Source organism: Pelmatolapia mariae, linkage group LG9, assembly GCF_036321145.2.
Source record: "Pelmatolapia mariae isolate MD_Pm_ZW linkage group LG9, Pm_UMD_F_2, whole genome shotgun sequence".
Classification (NCBI taxonomy): Eukaryota; Metazoa; Chordata; class Actinopteri; order Cichliformes; family Cichlidae; genus Pelmatolapia; species Pelmatolapia mariae.
The window spans coordinates 22,960,158-22,980,304 of NC_086235.1; the positions used below are offsets into that span (position 1 = coordinate 22,960,158).

A 20,147-nucleotide genomic window follows, 5' to 3' on the forward strand; every position below is an offset into this window, starting at 1 on the left:
GTCCTCACCACAACCCGAACATCTTCAGGATGAATTAGAACAGAGTCTGCGAGCCAGGCCTTCTCATCCAACATCAGTGCCTGACCTCACAAATACACATCTGGAAGAATGGTCAAAAATTCCCATACATGATCTGAAACCCTGTAGAAACCTGTCTTTTCAGAAGAGTTGTAGTTGTTATAGTTGCTGTTGACGGTTGGCCGGGATCATATTAAACCCTTCAGATTAAGAATGAGAAGTCATTTAAGTTTTTATGTGAAGTTTTTATGTGAAGGCAGATGAGCAAATACTTACAGCAATAGAGTGTATTTATTTGGCCTTTGATTAATCATTATTAATTACGTTTACCACAACTGCATTGCCTTTTTCTTATTTTCTTCCTTCCTTTTATCACTCCCAGAAGGAGAACTCCTCTTTATTGTTTCATTGAGTATTTAATTCTGTTCTTTCCTCATTCATTGTCTCTCATTGTTTAGACAGAGTCATTCATGCCATTTCCAAACTAATGAGTGAAGTCAGGTGGAGTACTTTAGAGAGGTCATGCCTGGCATACTGTTAATGCAAACGTTGCACATTGCCACTACAGTAGTTTAACATTTGTCAGGGCGCAGGGGCTCCCCCACTGGCCTGGTCACCTGCCTTGTCTGTTGGCAAACCGCACCTCTGCACGGACGCAGACTCACAGAGTGAAAACTAGGGGTTTTTAACACAACCAAGATTAACTAACAAAATTCATTGGATCTCCTTTTAGCCACCTTTTGTTTGATTGAAAAGGTTGTTTGTTATGTTGTCCCATCATCAGAGATAGAAGAAAGATTGGAAGCCCAGGTTTTATTTCGGGAGGAAGGGTGCACACTCAGTGAAAAAGTACTCGGTTCTGAATTAGGTCTGTCAGGAAGAATCTCTGTGAGTCATGGCTTATACAGTAGATGGTTGACTTCATGATGAGACTCTACAATGTTTCAGTGTGCGCAAGGAATTGGTACCAAACTCAACAAGATAAGTCGGTGAGAGTGCAGTTACTGAACTCTAGATACCTGTAAGACCAGAAGTAGGGAAGAAAATGTACATCTTCATGTACAGCAATAAAACTTTTGAATATCTAATTGAATTAAATAGGAGAAAATGAGGAAATGATATGTTTCTATATATGAACAAAAAATAACTTTTCATACATGACTGTATTTACATAAGTAATTAAAAAATATTTTAAAGAAAATAAATAAAATAAAATTGCCTGAAAACTATGGAAATTGTTATCATCTAAACCAGTTATGGCTTTAAATAGTCACAGATGAATAGTTCTTACTGGAGTTAGTAAGGTCCTGCGTTACGGCACTGCAATGCACTGAGTACATTTTTAGTGCATTTGTGTGTGTGTGTGTGTGTGTGTAATGAAATCAAGTAGATTTTAATTAAAATGCCCTCACTATCTTATATAGATGTCAGGACAGTATTGCTGTCACTGGCATATTTTATTGTGTGGCATATCTTTATGTCATATAATCATTCCAAAACTGAAGAAAGCATCTTTCATCTAAAAATAATGAACACTTGTATGTCTGCGGTTTGAGTTTACATGTTCAGCCATTCAAAAGGATTCTAATAGAGAAGACAGAATTGTAACCGTGCAAGTTAACAGTGGTTCAAACATGAATGCCACAGCACACTGCACACATTTTAAACATAGTAGTTGAATTTGATATTTAATGTCTGGTTATATGACAGAGTTGTGGTGTTTAAATTGGTGATAAAAAAAATGTGTTTGCAGAACAGAAATATCATTATGAAATTTTGTCATCTGTGTATTACAGTTTTTCTGGATTGATTTGGCATTATTCTCACAGCAGAAAAGTCATTCTCACCACTCTTAATGCAGTTCCCAAAACATTTAAGCCATTTTTCATAACACAGATTTACTTCAACTCTGTGATGAATGAATAAGAACCTTTCACCACACTTTAAAAGCATCATAATCTTACTGACTTTGGAAGGAGTTTTGCAAAAATTAAATGTGAAAGATTTTGTTTGAAACTTTACAAAATTCCTCAAATGGAGAAAAGCACAATTATATTTGTGAAACTTTACTGTATGCATCAGGAAACAGACACAGAAAGTATATACCGACATAGTACCGACTGCTGTATACTCCAGTAAAGTCACACTACATACATTCAGCAACTACTTTATTAGTAAGGCTGTTCTACTGCCAGACAACTTTGAGCTGATAGGAAGGTAACAGTAATGCAAACTCATTTAATCACTCTCTTTAATATCCTTTAATCTCAAATTAAAAAATAAAAAATCCTTCAAGGCATTCCTGATGGTTTTGTGTATTTTGTTAAAAAAAAGAAAAGATGAACGACTCAATCTGCAGTGTTTTCAAAGCAAAAACAAAAGATCTGATCATTTCAAATGCCTCAAACATTATTTAAAGTTAACATGTAAAAGCTGCTGTGATACAGCTTATTATTTAAGGCACTACATTGCACAGTAGCAGTAATTTACATGACAAGCTTTTACAGATTCACTGGGGAAAAGACAAAACAAGCAAAACAAATACATATCCTTTCCAACTCTACTATTAAGATTAACATAAAAAAGTCTCCTCCCCTGCATTTCAAGGTTTTAGATTTCTGCTGTCTAGTTTGGTGTATCAGCATTATTCACGACAGGGCTATTCCTGTCCTTTCGTCTCCCATCTGTTATCACCTGTTTATTTATTTGTTTATTTTGTTTATTTATAAGTAGCCTTTCACAAAGCAGCAACAGTGAACAGTGAAGGCTATTAACCTGTTAGCTGATCACAAACTGTCAGGTGCCCCACTCAAGTCCTTGCTAACAATTCATTGATGGAAATGTGTTGGTTTGGCACAAGAGACATAGAAAATAAAGCCAGAGAAAAATAAACCACATCCATACTGTTAGGGAAACATTGAATGCAAACGGCTCATATTGGAAAGATGTTCTTATATCATATCTTTCCTCTAAGACCCAGTAAATCTTCAATTAGATGAGCCACAGTCATATTACATTTGGTTTAAACTGAGGGAATAAAAATTCCTTTTGCTTTGAAGCGATACTTAAGAATTTTCATCCTAAACAAGGTTTTCTGCTTTTTTTTAATGCACGTAGGTAAAGAAGAGGATTTCGCACTTAAGTAAGGAACATTGAAGCTTGCTGTATGTATAATTTTATTTTTTAATTATGGAGTGTTTATTGAACCTTCTGACAAATTAAAATAAATAAAAATAAATCTGTATATATGAGTTTTAATCTGGCATTTTTGAGCATTTTATTGCTCACAGTAGCACTGCATGTATCTGACTGTGTATATGAGGCTATTCAGGAAAGAAAAGTCACACTGACGATATAGAGGTCTTAAAAACTCAACTATCAAATATGATACACTTGGCATTACAAGGTTAACAAGACATTTAGTGAAAGCTAAGTTAGGAACAGTGCTTGACAGCTGATTTTAATAAAAAAAACAGCTTGTAAAAGCATCAGTGTAAATCTTTGTAAGTTCATTTTAGATAAACCAAATTAATCCAATTTAGAATAGAAGAGAATGTCAAAATCAGCATTTGTTCTGATAGTTTAGTAACCAGGTTGACATATGCATATGTCAAATTGCATTACAGCTATCTCCAGCCTCAAAAATCTACCTAAACATTTACTAGCATTGTTCTGTGATCAAAGTATTTCTAAATGCTCTTAAATATATTTGCAGGGCTTTCCTTTAAATTGAAAAAAAAAAAAATATATATATATATATATATATGTATATAAAATTAATTCTTGGAGGAATCTGAAGAAGGAGTGTGAATTTTGGTGTAAATGATCAAAAAATTCAGTTCCATTATTTATCAGCAGTAAGTTTAGTTTCAGATAATCACATTTTTCAGAGATTTTAGTAGTAAGCCCTATTCAAGTGCACAGCTAAATGTTATCTGTAGAAGATTGAAAACAACATAATTAAAAACAATACAAGCAAAGGGAGCATAAACAAAGACAATAAGATAGTCTCTAAGACAGAGTCCTGGGGTACTCCACAATGAAAAAAAAATATTTATAAACATAACTGCCTTTTTTTTAGTTTCTAGTTTGATGCTGTTACTGAAATTCCAACCCAGTTTGGCAATATACCATCAGGACTTGCGAACAGACTTAGCAATATTTGAATTAATGAAATGCCATCATTCGTTTCAAGAGCGAGTCATTTACTCTACTTTAAATAGCTGTCCCAGTGTGCAATGGTGTAGAAAAGAACTGAATTAAACTGTTAGAACTCTCACATATTTGAAATTAAGGTAACTTAAGGTGATTGGGAAGTAATCCAAAACAGATGAGATGCTTTAGAAGCAAGTGTGGGCCAGAGGATGTGAACATTGTAATAGTCTTATAGTTTGCACCTGTGCATTTGACACACACGCATACAAACAGCCACACAAATTATTTGTCCACTCACCCAAATGTTGCCATCTTGATGATAAGGTTTCCAGTTCCTTCCTGTGTCACTGTAGAGGAGGCGATACTGCGTTGTCCAATCAGAGCTGCTGTAGCGACCCTGTGTTGCTATGGCGCTCACCTGCTTTCTTGAACCAAGGTCCACCTGTAGCCACTGGTAATGGTCACTGTCTAGAGGTGACCATCCACCGGCTCCTGCAAAGTCAGTAATATTTCATAATGAGTAGGACATCAAACGTCAGTTTTCCCCAAATATTTTATATAATTTTAGCAGTATGATAAAAAAATGATACAAAAGTGAGGTACAACTGTATCTTATTGGCAAAGACTTCTGTTAGAGCAGAATCCAAAACAGGTAAAGAAACTCGCCGTACTCCCATAATGACATTTTCCAAAAAGCATTCATTGCTACAAGGTTAGTCGATCCTATTATTAATGGTCAGTGTCCACCAGAGTGTAGCCCAGAAATTTGCTCCTAGCAAGCACCGGTGTAGAAGTAATAATTTAATAAATGCTTTGCATACAGGGATAGAGCCTTCTGACAATAAAGATGTTTCACAAGAATGAGGAGAATACGCTCCCTGTTATGATAATTAGAATTATATGTTCTCCAATATAGAAAATGCCTCAGCTTCAAGAGGAAGGTCATTAGTATTTATGAGGTTTCAAGAAGGATTCGTTTTTAATGTCAGTAGCTGAGACATAAAGACACTTTTGAAATGCTCGAGCATTCACTATCATCCATTTCATTCTTGAAATCATCACTTTTCAACAACAAAACACAATTAAATTGGAAGAACACTATCTTTTCATCCCAAAATACAACAACAGCCTGTACAAACAGAATGAGACTATAAGCCTATAAGTCAAATTGCAAGTGCTGACATGTAACCCATTTCGTCTTGACACCTACATATGGTTATGTCTCCGTTCATTTTCAGCTAAGCTTTTGTTTGATATGTGCATCCTTGAGTGCAGATTAAAGTGGAATTACCCCCCTGGTGGAGCATGGATTTTGATTTTCACTGTACACAGTTGAGTTAGAATAAATACCAAGTTATTTTTTCGGTTATTTTCAAAGTGGGCATTGGGCCTGAGGGAAATTACTTTGCTCAGAAGTACAGAGTAATTGTTTGACCTCTTCTTTACTGTTTTGAATAGATTAGAAGACCATCAAATATGCTTGGAAAGCCATCGTAACTTAAAAAGGTTAAAGGTTATGATCTCCGGGGCTAGATGCACTATTGTGGAAAATCTTCTACCAAAAGTGATGTATTGCTTTAATGAGTATCTGAAAATGAGTATCCCTGAGAACAACGAGGGAGAGTGTTTCAGTGCCACTTTCCTATGACTGTAGTGAAGACTGATGGGGTAGATGGCTGTGTTTTGTTTCCTAATCCCCTCAGTGGCAGTCAACGTCCTTGCGATAGCCTAAAAACTCATTGCTCTGTCTTCATTGCCAGCTAAACTCTCATGTGTCCCCTAAAACTTGTCCCCTTTTCACCCCTCCAGTTGTCTACCCGGGAAAGGCCAAACTCCCCTGGACCTTGCAGGTTAAATGAGCCTCAGGGTAAATGGTCCAGAAACAAAAGAGCAAGGCAACTGCAAGATGCAAGGGAACAAAAAATGATGACACTGACCTAATTTTCATTTGCCGTTATAATAAAAGCGAGAGATAAGAAGAAAAAAAATATGGCATAAATGTCAACATTACAGTGTGTCTTTCCTACTATTAGAATTGTAAAATACCAAAAAGAAAGCACAAATGGGTGCATAAAACAGATGTATGGAGAAGTAGATACTTTTTCCCTGGACTTGTCCACAAGACAGCTCACAAAGCTTGCTTGTGGATAGACTCTGAACTGGCTATGTCAGTTCTTTCATTCTTCTAGACTCACTTGTCTAAAGGACACACATGCAGATAAGATAGTGTTGGAGAGTGACAGATGTTGTTTTGGGGTTTTTTCAAAGTGAAAACTGAAATGTGTGGACAAAGTGAGGGCAGGGGAAAAGGGTAAGACCACAAAGGCACAGGAGAGTGGGAGAAGAGCGCTAAGTGAAGTGGAGGAAGAATGAGAGATGATAGTCATATGATAAAATAGAGGGTGAGGCAGTTTGCAATGTACCCTACTGACAAAAATCCTATATCTTATCCAATTACAGAGCCATTACACTCCGGCCCCGGACCTGACAGATAACCAAGCCCATATCAGTGGAAACGTCAATACCTCAAAAACCCGTTGCAGCAAAGCCATTCCCGTGGGGGGATAAAACACTATCAAAAAAGAGAAGGGTAGGGGGGAGAAAGGAAAGGTGAGAAATTGGGTTTGGGAGGGGCAGAGCGGTGGTGATAAGTAAACAGACAGCAGAAAATAAAGATTAAGAACGCAAGCTGAGCGGACAATGACCAAGGCAGTGTGATACTTTGAACAAGATAGGAGGATGGGGTGTCGGAAAGAGTGACGAGAAGGTGTGCGCCGTGGGCTGGTGACAAGAGAAGGGAGAGGGTAGAAAAATGGAAACAAGGAAGATGGATGAGACGAGGAGTAAAGCGAGTAATAAGAGAGGCTTTTATGGCTCTGATGGAAGCCAGAGATGAGATGTGTGAGGATGGACTGGAAAAAAAGGTAAAATGCAGTTATGTTAAAGAAGGAGACAGACATGACCAAAAGCAAAAATAACAAAGGAGAGGAAAGTTTGGTTAAAAAAACAACAACAACAACAACAAAAAAACCCCACAATTTTATTTCTCTTTCTCCATTCTTTAGAATACTGCCAGTAATCTTTTCAGATTCTCCTTTTGCCTGAGTGCACAGTTTCTACTGGTGGCCGATGAATAACACAAAGCAAGAAGTTAGCAATTTTTCACACATTGTTCTAGGTGAATTAATTGGTCATTGCTGGGTACTGAGAATTGCAGGGGCTGAATTTTAAATCTCTAATTTTAAGTGTCAGGGTGTTGTGAGCTACATGTAATTAAACCAGTAGTTTATTTAAATTTTTCAACAGCTTCCAGGTAGTTCCACTTCATTCATATTTGTTTAGTGATTCAAGTAGTTTTGGGGCATTATGTTATTTTCATTGATTAATTGATTGATTGATTTTACAAAATCACTTGAAGCTAGACTTCTCTTTATGTTAGTTTCAGTGTAGCTTTAACTCTTCTTCAAGTTTGAAGTAGTTTCAGTTGCTTTCACAGTAGTATTGGTTGTTGTCAACACTGCACAAAGTCTGATTTGGTATGTGGCATAAAAACACATTTTGTAGATTCACACATCTTTTTCTTTTCCTCTGGGTGTGCTGCTATTTTGACATTTTTCCAGATTTGCCACCTCCCAATACTTCAACTGAATTTATTGCTCTTTTCTGCCAGACCCAGTCACCTGATGCTCAAACCTAATTTTTATTTTAGCCCCTTCTTGCAGCGTACCCAACTCCTTTCTGGCACCTTGTTCCTGCCCCATTCTTTTACATCTGTTGGTTATATCCCACTTCTGCCGACACCTTCTGCCATTTTCATTTTATTGAATGAGTTCTGGCTAAGAGTCTGCAATGAGCTTATTCTCCTTTGTTGGATACACATTCTTTTTCTTATAATTTGAAAAAGGATGAGGATGGCATGATGAAAAAGAGGGAAAAAAAGAAAGAATGATTCAGTCTAGTTCAGTTGACTTTGAAATCCACGAAGACTCATGGATGGAGTAAAGGGGTCAATTAAAGGACAAGGGAATAATTAGGGGGGAAAAAGTTGATGAGGAAAGATGGAGCAGAAGACATGTCAGGGTTACAGGGTTACCAAAAGTAACAGATGGGAACGAGAAGGAGAAAGATCAGAAATGTCCAGAGAGAAATACAGGTTCAAAAGATCATGAAAGTGATGGTAGGCGTTTTCAAAAGATTCTCATTACTAATAAAAAAACAACTAGAGAGGGGGGAGAAATGGACTAAAGAGCTGAGTGTTAGGGGTCAGGAGGAGAACATGTGACACAAATAAAGGATATAGTGGAGCAAAAGAAATTCAGAGACAAGAAAAGTGGGCAAAAGGTGTCTTGGAGAGAAAAGCAGAGACCTCGAAAAAGGAGAACACGAGAGATGAGTGGGGCGGAGGGGCAGCTTGACAGAGGTTAGCATGAGAGGGTGAAGAGTGATATATATATATAAAAAAAAGAACAGAGGTGCAGTTAAAGGTGAAAGCCCTGGGGAAAAGGGGGGGGGGGTGCAAAAAGAGGTTGACAGAATAAAGTAGAGATGGAGGAGCCTTATGGTGGGGGAATGGAAGGTGAGAGACTGAGACCAAGTGAACAGGAGAGCCAGCCAAAGAAAAAGGAGGGGGAAAATGGGAGGAGAAAGGGGAGGGCAGGAGTGTCGGGGGACTGTCACCGTTCTTTCGCCTGTCACACACACAGATGTTCAGGAAGGAGAGAAGGAGCAGGAGGGGAGGATAGGGAAGAGAGCAAGGGAGCAGAGAAGGTCAAAGAAACCGCCTCAGAGGAAGAAACGATGGAGAGGAGAAAGGTGAGTAGCACTGAGAAAAAGATCAGAAGAGCACGAAAGGATAGAGAATAAGTACTTTTTTTTTTCCCCAGTGAAGCTTATTATTTTTAAAAGCTCTGTATTGCAAATACCAAGCTCCTTGACTTCATAATAGACACTTTATGTGCCTTTCCCCCCCAAAATACAAGTCAGCATTGAAGAATAAAGTAATGTTAAAAGGAAGCAAAAAAGAGAAAAAAACCTGTAAAAACTAATACGGACCATGCAGATCAAGGTAAAATTTATAAAAAATAAAGAACCTAATAACTTACTCTAGAGTGCATTGCTGTTTCTATTAAACGTGACTGAGATACATGATGTGCTGTGCAGTGATGCACAATTGAAGGTTTCAAAAATTGCTATATGGACAAAAGTATTGGGTCACTTACACATTACACCTACACCCACAGTGCCATGCTACAATAATACATATAGAGAAAAACCCAACAATCATATGACCGATTCTCTTTTAATTGTGACTAGTTCCTTTAAGGGCCCTAAAACTGGTGTTCTGAACTAAACAGCTTATTAGGAACGGTGAAATGAAAATGTAATAAAATAAAAATGTCCTTATGCGGTGTGAGATTAAAGAGATTCAAAAAGGGCCAACCATGAGTGACTAAAAAAATGCTGGAGTTTCTCCAAGCGTGCAAAACAAGGTTTGAGCTATCTGTGATGACACAGATAACCCAGTATTGTAGTAACCACACACAGCTGAAGTGTGTTCTGCAGCTGAATCATAACAGTATCACACTGATGGTGACCACTAACATTTACACACAAGCATAAGAGTCCACATAAATGCATTTGTAATCACATACACCCACTGAACACACACACACACACACACAAAAGACAGCAAATGTGAATTTTGTAATACTGTTGAGAACAAAGTGTTAATTTGAATCAAATGCTGTTCTGTTATGAAATGAATGAACTTTTTAAGATCTCAAAGAACTGAAGTGATGTGTCTGTTTGTGTGTGTGTGTGTGTGTGTGTGTGTGTGTGTGTGTGTGTGTGTGTGTGTGTGTGTGTGTGTGTGTGTGTGTGTGTGTGTGTGTGTGAAAATATATGACAATACAATAAAAGTCAATAAAAATCAGCCCAAGAATGTGGAGGGCACAGATACATGTACCAACAGCAACATACTTATTAAGGAAAGAGAGGGGGATATAATAGTGAGAAAATCACGCCAGGAGGTGGCCTTTGGGACCTATTGCCAAAAGTGGATGCTTTCTGAGAATCCCAGCTAATGTAGTTGGTGTGGATCACGTCTCACACAGTTCAAAAAACCCCGGACTACAGTATGTGTCATTAGTCCAGACCACAAGCAAAGATACAAAAGCTCCCTCTGGTTGCTTTGTACACCAAATCAGTGTTCCACCGCCTCAGCAAGTGTTGCACTGCTGTGTTTTCTGCTCTTTGTTCATCTGTGGGTACGCTGTCAACTGGATTCCCTGCTCTAGGTTTATATATTTGGACAAGCCACTGGTTTGTCCATCACTTCTTCCTGGAGTGTATAGGTATATGCAGTGTGGTCATCTGTTTGAGTATGATAATGAAAAAGGTCATTTTAATTTTCCATTCCTAGAAAGGAAATATAAAATCTGCTGTTAATTATTTTTTCCTGGGTAAATGGCTCTCGCAGTCAGTCAGAGATGATGAACATAACAAATGAGGGGAAAGGGGATATTGCAGAGAAAAACTGGAAATTAAGATTTCTAAATAAAAGAGTTTATTTAGTGAAAGGCCAGAGTTGTGCGGATGTGTAATGGAGATGCAGTGTGATTGTGGAGGGATGACGAACAGCCGGTGATAGGCATTACATACAAGCAAACATGACAGTGGCAAGGCAAGCATCAAACAAGAGAACATCTCTCCTCTGTCTCGCTGACAGTGTGGGTGAATGTGTGGGTTGGCATGTGCACATGGCAGATTTCATTTCTTTGCATCCTGCTCAGAAATGTTTCATGGCGTCTTTGTGTGGCTTTATGTTTGTGTGCTCCGGCACCCGAGAGAACATGCGTGAGTGTATTTATCAAAGGTGCCGCTTTTGATACCAAAACCACATTAACAAAAAGTATAACGTCTTAATTAATTAGAATGCGAGGCCGCCGGAAAAAGGGAGCAGAGAGAAAACAGCTGGTTAGCCCTCTGCTAGTACTTCATCTTTCTGTCATGGAGCAAAGGGAGCGGATGGAGACAGAGTAATTTAATTAGGAGAGGACCGCCATTATCGATGGATGACTGCAACGGCTGGAGACATCAAACAAGTTTGCAAGATGACAGTGAAAAGTAAAGCATGAATAGGGAGAGGGAATGTGGTTAATTGTGCAGGAAGTCGGAGGAAAGTTGTGCTGCAGTTGTGACGTCCTTCATTTGAATAAGTAGGTATAAGAGCGGAACTTTTTAAAACTTGGAAAAAAAGTTGGAAAAGTATATACCAGGATGAGAAGAGAAAAAAATAGCTAATGAGGTTTGGGAAGAAAGAATAGACAGGCTGTGAAAATGGAGTGTGGGATTGAGAATGTTACAGTAGAAAATAGAAATTGTATGGAGGGAAAATGACATAGAGAGAAAGACAAAGGGAGAGAGAGGATGTGATGGAGGGCAGGGAGAGACTAGACGAAGGACAGAGGAGCACAGAAATAGAGGGATAAGAATTAGAGAAAGGTTGAAAAAGAAAATGGAATGTAAGGATCAGTGGCCACGTGTTTGTGATTAGCAGCTAAATCTCATGCTTGGCCACGTCTGCACTGCGGAGCAACATGGCCGCACACATGTGCTCACACGCCTGTAGCTATATCCACCGAGGCACGGGTTTACTCATCTCTCACTTTTCACATAAAAGTGGCATCCATTGTTATCTTACCCTGTCTGAGTGTTTGTCTCTGTACAAAGCGCAAATACTTTTTAGACTTGTTTTTTCTGAATGACGGCTATGTGGAAATAACCCATTATCAAGTGTTGTTCCAGAGCGGCAGAGATAATGAGATGTACCCACATGGAAATTTGATACTTCTCTGAAACCGCATTGAAAAGAAAAAAGGAATCCAAAATGTCAGTAGTTACACAGCTTCTACCAAATTATCAGTCATTCAGGCCTTATCACAGCTCAGTTGTCACTTGCTTCTGCATGTCCTCCCATCTTCAGCTTGTTCTCTTTTCCCATGTCTGTCTGTTCCCACTCTTTCTTTCTCTCACTCCACAGTGTCTTCCACTTCACCCTCACCTCGACACATTTCCAGTCTCTTTTGCCTTTATCCTTTCCATTCCTCTTCTATTTTAACCTGTATCCACAGGGCATCTGTCTTCAGCTGGCAGCACTGAACACATGCAGATCACAGCTCTTGTGGTTGCTATGTGACAAGTGCAAACCTATTTGGAGCACATCTTTTACTTTTTCTGGCTCATGGTCTGCTTTTACATCCAAAATTCCAACGACATTTTGGATGTAAAACAACTTTTTTCATTTTTTGGTTCTTACGTACATTACAACAATCAATCTTGCATAAAATAACTCGGATACAGTTGAAGTGCAGACTTTCAGGTGTAATTTGGTGGTTTGAACAAAAACATGTTTGGAACTAAAGCATTTATTCAGGGTCTCAAAAGTAATTGGACGAATTAAAAAACTGAAAATAAAATGTTTATTTCTAGTGGACATCACCAGGTGCTGGGTTCCCTCCTTTTTAATGTTCTGCCAGGCCTTTACTTTCAGAATCTGTTTGTTTTTGGGTCTTTCTTTCAGTTTGACTCATTTAGCTGGATTAGAGCAGACAGCATGGCTCTGAACACCTCAGAATTCATTCAGCTGCTTCTGTCCTCATTCACATCATCAACAAACACTAGTGTCCCGGTGACACTGGGCGCCATGCATACCCAAGCCATCACACTGCCCCTACCGTGTATTACAATGTGGTTTGCTTTGGAGCTGTGCCACGCCTTCTCCATACTTTTTCTTGCCATCATTCTGGTAGAGGTTGATCGTGGTTTCATCTGTCCAAAAGCAAAATCCAGTCTAGCCTTTCTATTCGTGAGGCTTATGAGTGGCTTGCACCTTGCAGTGAACCCTCTGTATTTACTTTCATGGAGTCTTCTCTTTATTGTAGACTTTGATATCGATACGCCTATCTCCTGGAGAGTGTTGTTCACGTGGTTGGCTGTTGTATTAGCCTCTTCACCATGGAAATGATTCTGCGATCATCCACCACTGTTGTCTTCCGTGGATGTCCAGGTCTTTTTGTGTTGCTGAGATCACCAGTGCTTTATTTCTTTCTAAGGATGTACCAACCTGTAGATTTTGGCACTCCTAATATTGCAGCAATTTCTCGGATGGGTTTCTTCTGTTTTTGCAGCTTATGGGTGGCTTGTTTCACCTGCATGGACTCCTCCTCTGACGATGATGTTTTCTGTTCATAGCAAAATCTTGTTTCTCCGTGTCTCTCTGCCCTCAGCTCGTGTTTCTCCCTGTATGTTGTGTGTTCCAGGTTTATTAGTTTTCCCCAGTTCAGGTTCGTGTCTTAGTGCCATCCTCACCACCCTCGTTTCTGTTTGTACTTCACCCATTGTAAATAAAATGCTCACTCGCATTAAGTCAGTTCCTGCATTTTGGGTCCTTTTCGCCCAGACACCACACGACTGTCGCCGCAACTGTGACACACACATCAAATCAACTCCAGTCCTTTTATCTGCTTAGCTGATAATGACATAAGAAAGGAATTGCCCACAACTGCCCAAGAAATAGCCTTTGAGTCAATTGTCCAGTTACATTTGGTCCCTTTAAAATGAGGTTGGCACATGTTAAGGAGCTGAAACTCCTAAACCCTTCATCCAGTTTGAATGTGGATACCCTCAAATGAAAGCTGAGAGTCTACATATGATGTCCATGTCTATTATATAACTATAATTGGAAATGTTTCAGTAAACAGGTAAAAAAACAAAAAAAACAAAATGTGTGTCAGTGTCCAAATATATATGGACCTAACTGTATAGACAAGACACAGGTGGAAGCAGGAAACAGATGAAAGCAATGAGGAAAAAAAGAGAGACAATCACAAAGTTTGGGTGACAAAGACAGTCAATAAAACAACTAGACACATGGGAACCAGTTATTAAATTCAAACAGGAGGTAACCAAAAGATAATCAACCAAAACTGAAACACTAAACAATATGACAAAGACAGAATAACACAGCAGGGATAGGAAATGGAGAAAGTAAAAAAAACAAAACCCAAACAAAATGGCACAGGAAAGCCAAGAAAATATCAGGACCATGGCCTTATTAGTATTAATCATGTCTATGTAAGCGGCTGTCTAATGCCCTGACACCCCTTTTCATGTCAAAGCAAATGAGAAAACTTTTACTGACCTCATTCCAAGTTAACCTTGGGCACAACGAATTTGAAATAAAAAGTAATTTTCTTCAGATGAAACTTTAAACAAGACAGACGGGGGTGTTAAGCAAGCATGGTCTGCAAAAAGATTTGATATGAGTTGCATCACAGAAAGTGTAGATGCTTGATGCATAGCAGCAGCTATGGGCTGGGCTCTGATTTTGACCATTTTATTATTCAGGGTCACACATGTTTTACAAGGGTTACTCCAGCGGTTTCAAATAAAATGAATGCACACTGTATTTTACAACTGTTTAATATTTTATCAAACGAGTAGTCAGTCTTTAAAGTGTTTTGTGACCTTTTTCAAACATGTATGATCCCATGTGGTTGAAATCTTAGAGCTGAAGAGATGTGAAGAACTTTTCTTTTTCTACACTTTATTAGCTGTCATCTGGTCTTTCTTCATGTCTACCTGTCTCTTTTTTCCCCCACACTTGTCTATCTAGACCAAAAGGGTTTTGGCTGCAAGAGAAGCTGGTTCACCTTTTCCTTTGTCTGACACCCTTGAGTTTCACAGGGCCTTGCACATTAACTAGCACTAAAGGGAGACAGTTGGGGGGTGGGAGCATGGACATTTGGGAGAGGGTGAAGGGTGATGGTGAGAGAGAGAGAAAGTCAAGACTATTAGGGGAAATGAGAGAGATAACAACGGCAGGAATGCTGGAGGTTGAAAAAGGGAAAAGATGGAGGGAGGTAAATGTGAGATAAAATGGTGAGACGCAGAAATTGCAAATTAAAAGAAGACTGGCAAAGGAGGAGGCTGTGGCTCAGGTGCTAGAGTGTCTTGTCTACCAATGGGAAAGCTGGGGGATTGAGCTCCAGATCCTCCTGTCCATGTGTCTAAGTATCCTTGGGCAAGATACTGACACCCAGGTTGCCCCGATCCATCCATCCAAGTGTGAGTGTGTGAATGTTAGATAGAAGTGCTTAGATACAGATAAAAGCACTGTGTAAATGCTAAATAATTGAGGAGGAAGGTGCTATGTAAGTGTTTACAAAAGAAAGACAAAACAGTCTTTTTCTGACTGTTTTTAGAATGCAGAGGCAGAACTGTCCCTGCTTGATTTATGTAACTGCAAAAGCAGAAATACAAAACAAATCTAGCATCATGCCACATCTAATAATGCATTTCTAAGAAAAAATGGACTAAAGCTGTCAACAGTCAATCTTTTCTGGTTTAAATAAGATGCAATTTTGTTAATAACATAATGTGTTAATTAAAGAATCTTAAGTGACTCTGTTTTATAAGTTAAGTAAAAAAAATGGTCTAGCACCATAATGGAAGAATTAAGAATATGTTAAATTTCTAAGAGCATAAAGCAATGTTCACAAGACCATTCCTGTTTAGCCATTTTGTACATAAAGGCACACAAATACATACTGTGCCTATAAAAAACTAATAAAATGTGTCATCTTAAAATGAAAAAGCAAAGTAGGAATGACCACCAGGATCCTGGTAACTGGCAGGCTTACACAAGATAGCTCCCTGCTGGAAAATCACTATGGCACCATCTAACTCCATCTCTCATTCACACACACATCTACAGGACCGTGCATCTAAAATTGGATGCACACACCCGACGCGCACATCGCTATAACCTAAAACTCTAATAGCTGTCAGCGTTCACAGCCCAATGTGCTTAGCTTAAGATGATTGGTGTGTCCCATTGATTTTGTGCCTCCGCTGTTCCATGGCACTGGGAGATTGGAGTAGATTGGATTATCAGCACATACTCATGTCACTGACGGCAAATTTGGCTGCCAAATGTAACTGCTTGAAGGAACCCCTCCTTATAATATGTGTAAATGTGTAGTACCGTCCTGTTTTTGTCAATACAAGTGTTTCGAAATGTTTGTGTTCCAGTGAAAGTGCGAGTGTCTAATGTGTGGACTTGTTTTTGTCATGCCTCACAGGGTTTCTGTAAATGTGAGCATGAGTCATGTAGAAGCTAAATTGGCTTTTCACTTGTTTTCTCATTCAGTGCATGTTTTGTCTGTAAAGAAAATCACTGTAATTCTAAGAATATGTGCAATATGGATGACTCTTATGCATCTTTGCTTGAATATGTATATTTTTGGGGGGAGTTAGGGTTTATATTTGTGCATTATGTCTCTAGTTATGTGAATACTGATATGCCTTCCCTTCCCTTCAACATTACTCTTTGCTCCTATTGGTAGATGACTAAATTGCTTGTGCCCACCTTCTTTGCATAAGCAACAATTACTCCCTACCACTGTTGATATTTGCCTAATTTCATTAACATTTCCTGGTCTTTGGTCTCCACATTGCTGCCAGTTTTCATTTTCATGTATGACCTTTAGGAAATCAATACTGATTTGAGCATTTTCATTCAGAATCAAACCAATTTGATTCATTAAAGACTCATTATTCACTGTATGTTTTTCTTAGGTGGCAGCAAACAAACAAACAGACAAACGTTCATAGAAAATACAATTTTCCTCTTCAATTCTGCCACTTTGTGGTCTCCATACTTACAGAGTGATGATTACATAGCAGTTTTAGCCACTGATCACTTTTAACTCAATATAATCTTGGCACATTTAACACAAAGCTGATGGAAACTGTTTGTTGTTAATCACAATGGTGGCTCAACATGCCATGGACTCTTGAAGTGAAAAATGAAGCTTTGCCAAAAAGCGAGGTTCTAGGCTAACTGGATGACATTGATTTTGTGTCTTCCCTGTTTCATAGCACTGGAAGAGCAAATACTCATGCCAATAACAGTACATTTGGCTGTCAAATGCAGCTGCTTGCATCTAAATGCAAGTCAAAATGATAGAGCGAAGGGAGACTATCTACTGCTAAAACACAGAAACTGTATAGCATGTATTGATATTTTCCTTTACTCTGTGACATCCTTTCAACAACAGCTGAAAAGTCATCTATTTAGACAAGCATGTGGACGTTTTGTGTTCTGTGTTGTTTCACCTGGTTCATGTGTGTTCATTTCTGTTTTCTTTTTTTAATTGATACCTCTGTAAAATATTTCATGACTGGTTTCTTGTCTATTGAAGCGCTATACAAAACATTTTACTTACTTCTTACTTTAACAACTGTTACAAAAATGTTACATTTTGAAGGTTAGCCCACATCAACGGTTACTGCAGTTTCCATTATAAATGTTTAATTATAGTATTTTAAAGTTAAGTAAATCTATCTTGAAGTTGCAACTTTCACATCCAAACTGATTTCCAGAGGAATCCTTGACCTTTATCAGCTACTATACCTTAGAGAAACACTTTGAGGTAGTTGAACTAAAGCTATGTATTTTGGAAATATATATTTGGAATATTCAAAATAGCTCGAATACTCACTACACATTGGATCTCAGTTAGACGTGCAGATCACATCTTTATTGAGTCTGCAGGTCCATGACCAATTCTGGACATCTATATGATGTCTAAACTAGGCCCAAAATTTGGACGTCCAACCATGACCCAGCCAGGACATCAGTTCAATTAAATTCAATTTTATTTATATAGCGCCAAATCACAACAACAGTCGCCTCAAGGTGATTCATATCATAAGGTAGACCCTACAATAATACATACAGAGAAAAACCCAACAATCATATGACCCCCTATGAGCAAGCACTTTGGCGACAGTGGGAAGGAAAAACTCCCTTTTAACAGGAAGAAACCTTTGACAGAACCAGGCTCAGAGAGGGGAGGCCATCTGCCACGATAGGTTAGGGAGAGAGAAGGGAAGACATGATAAAAAACATGCTGTGGAAGAGAACCAGAGATTAATAACAAGTATGATTCAAGAAGTTTTTGCAAGTGTGTATGCATGAACTGGACTATTTGCCTGACAGTCTTTGTTGATGCGCAGATGACATTTCTGCTTGAAATCCACCACGCAGCTGCTCACTTTTGCTTTAGCTCAGGAGCCCGCACCATCTTGGAGATGTCTGCTAATCACTCTGCATGCTCTTAAACATAACTGTTTCTGTACAGAAAATATGCCCTCCACCCTCTGGAAACATGGGACTACAGAGCCTATACAATCAGAAGCATTATAAAAATCACATCTAAAATGAGTCAGACAAGTTTGACATTTAAAAGATGTCCACAACAACCACATTTGGACCATAAATAGTCCGTACACAAAGGTCCTACGGACGTCAATACTAGAAGTATAATAGACGTCGTTAAAAAGACGCCGCCTGGCGTTACACAAACAACCCCTTCGGTGGACCAAAATTGCACATTCAAAAATTACTTATAAAAGACGTCACTCTGACATCACTTTGCGCAGTGGGTAAGTATATTTCACAAAGTATCTAAATGCACACTTCAGCTATTTTCATTCAAGTATTACTTAAGCTTTTACAAAAATAAACTGAATATATACACTTTTTCCATTACATGCTCCCCAAGGACCTCTATCCTCCAGGAGAGGAAAGGAAAATGTGTTAGTGGAAAGAATGCTAAACTGTATTTTTACCATCCTTTCCTTATCCTTTTGACAAATTGTTTTTCATTTATTTCATTGTTTCCTTCCCTATTTCCTTAATCGGTTGTTGGTGGGTGTCATTACAGGAGTCGCAGTCCTGTAGTTTTGTAGAAATAATTCTATTGGTATGATTAAACATACCAGATTACCTTGCCTTTATATGTCAGCGTTGTTGCCTCAGCTGTAGTGCGGCTATATTAGATGGGAAAGTATGAATTATTAATTGTATAAACACGGAGGGGTGTAATTGTCTGTCCCTATCTGTCTTTGCTGTGGACTGATGTGGAAATGAGCTTCAGTCTGAGTCACCGAGATAATGATTGAAGTCAAGAGAGGGAGGGAATGAGAGGAGAAGGAATATAAAGAAGTAGGAAGAAAGAAAGAAAGAAAAGAGAAAAAGAGGAGGAAGGTGGTGAGAGCAGCTGTGCAGCACAAAGAAGTGTGTCACTCGATGAAGGCTTGAACATTTATCTCACAGTGTGTCATCTCTAAAATCATCCATAAGGCTGTATGTACACGTACCTGAATTAGGTATTTACTTTTATCTCTGTCTACACTGCATGTAAGCAGAGCCCTCCAACAGAACGCATATATGTGTGAGTACAGGGCCATCTGTAGGCTTGTCCGTGTGTGTGTGTCCGCATGCGCGTATGTCTGTGTATGTTTGTATACCTCCTCTCCTGTTGAGCTTGGCATATCCAGGTGCATATCCACTGGAGAAGACAGACGAGCTGGTGAAGGCTGTGTGAGGCAGAGGAGAGGCAAGAGCCTCATCACACTTTTCTGTAGAGAGAAAGAACACATATTAAGACAGAAGGAGTGAGAAACAGAAGAAGACGTTGGAAGAAAACAGAGAATATGATAAAGAGCTGGTTTTTTGCTTTACGTACACACTTTTTCAAGCATAGAAAATACATTAAGTAGTTGTTGGTTATTTTAAATCCTATTTAAGTGTAATTCTATGAGAAAATCTCAACTTAGTCAAACCAATTTGGCAAATTCACGAACACATTGCAAAAATATCCACCTTAACAGGCAATCTGGCCTGGTAACTAAATGCAGATGCATAGCTGATTTAAAAAAAAACAACAACAATCAAAACAGAGGAGAAATACAAGTGGCTAAAATGAATTGCCCCAGCCCGAGGTTAAACCCTACACACATTTATTCTGCATTTGTTCACTTCTGAAATTTGAAGTACGAAGTAGGCATTTATAAATGAAACTTTAGGATTGATTTTTCTGCAAACAGAGTTTTATTTAAAGTAA

The 20,147-nt window shown here is 38.6% G+C and overlaps 1 protein-coding gene across 2 annotated transcripts in view; it reads right to left on the reverse strand.

Annotated features, from left to right (window-relative positions):
- Window positions 1-20,147, reverse strand: part of cntnap2a (contactin associated protein 2a) — a 384,317-nt gene that overhangs the window by 204,396 nt on the left and 159,774 nt on the right. For both annotated transcript variants that reach the window (XM_065471641.1, XM_063483821.2), the window contains exons 2-3: window positions 19,552-19,662; window positions 4,472-4,665 (exon numbers count right to left, since the gene is read on the reverse strand). In XM_065471641.1, the coding sequence (XP_065327713.1) occupies window positions 4,472-4,665; window positions 19,552-19,662 (305 nt within the window). The remainder of the gene's footprint in view (window positions 1-4,471; window positions 4,666-19,551; window positions 19,663-20,147) is intronic.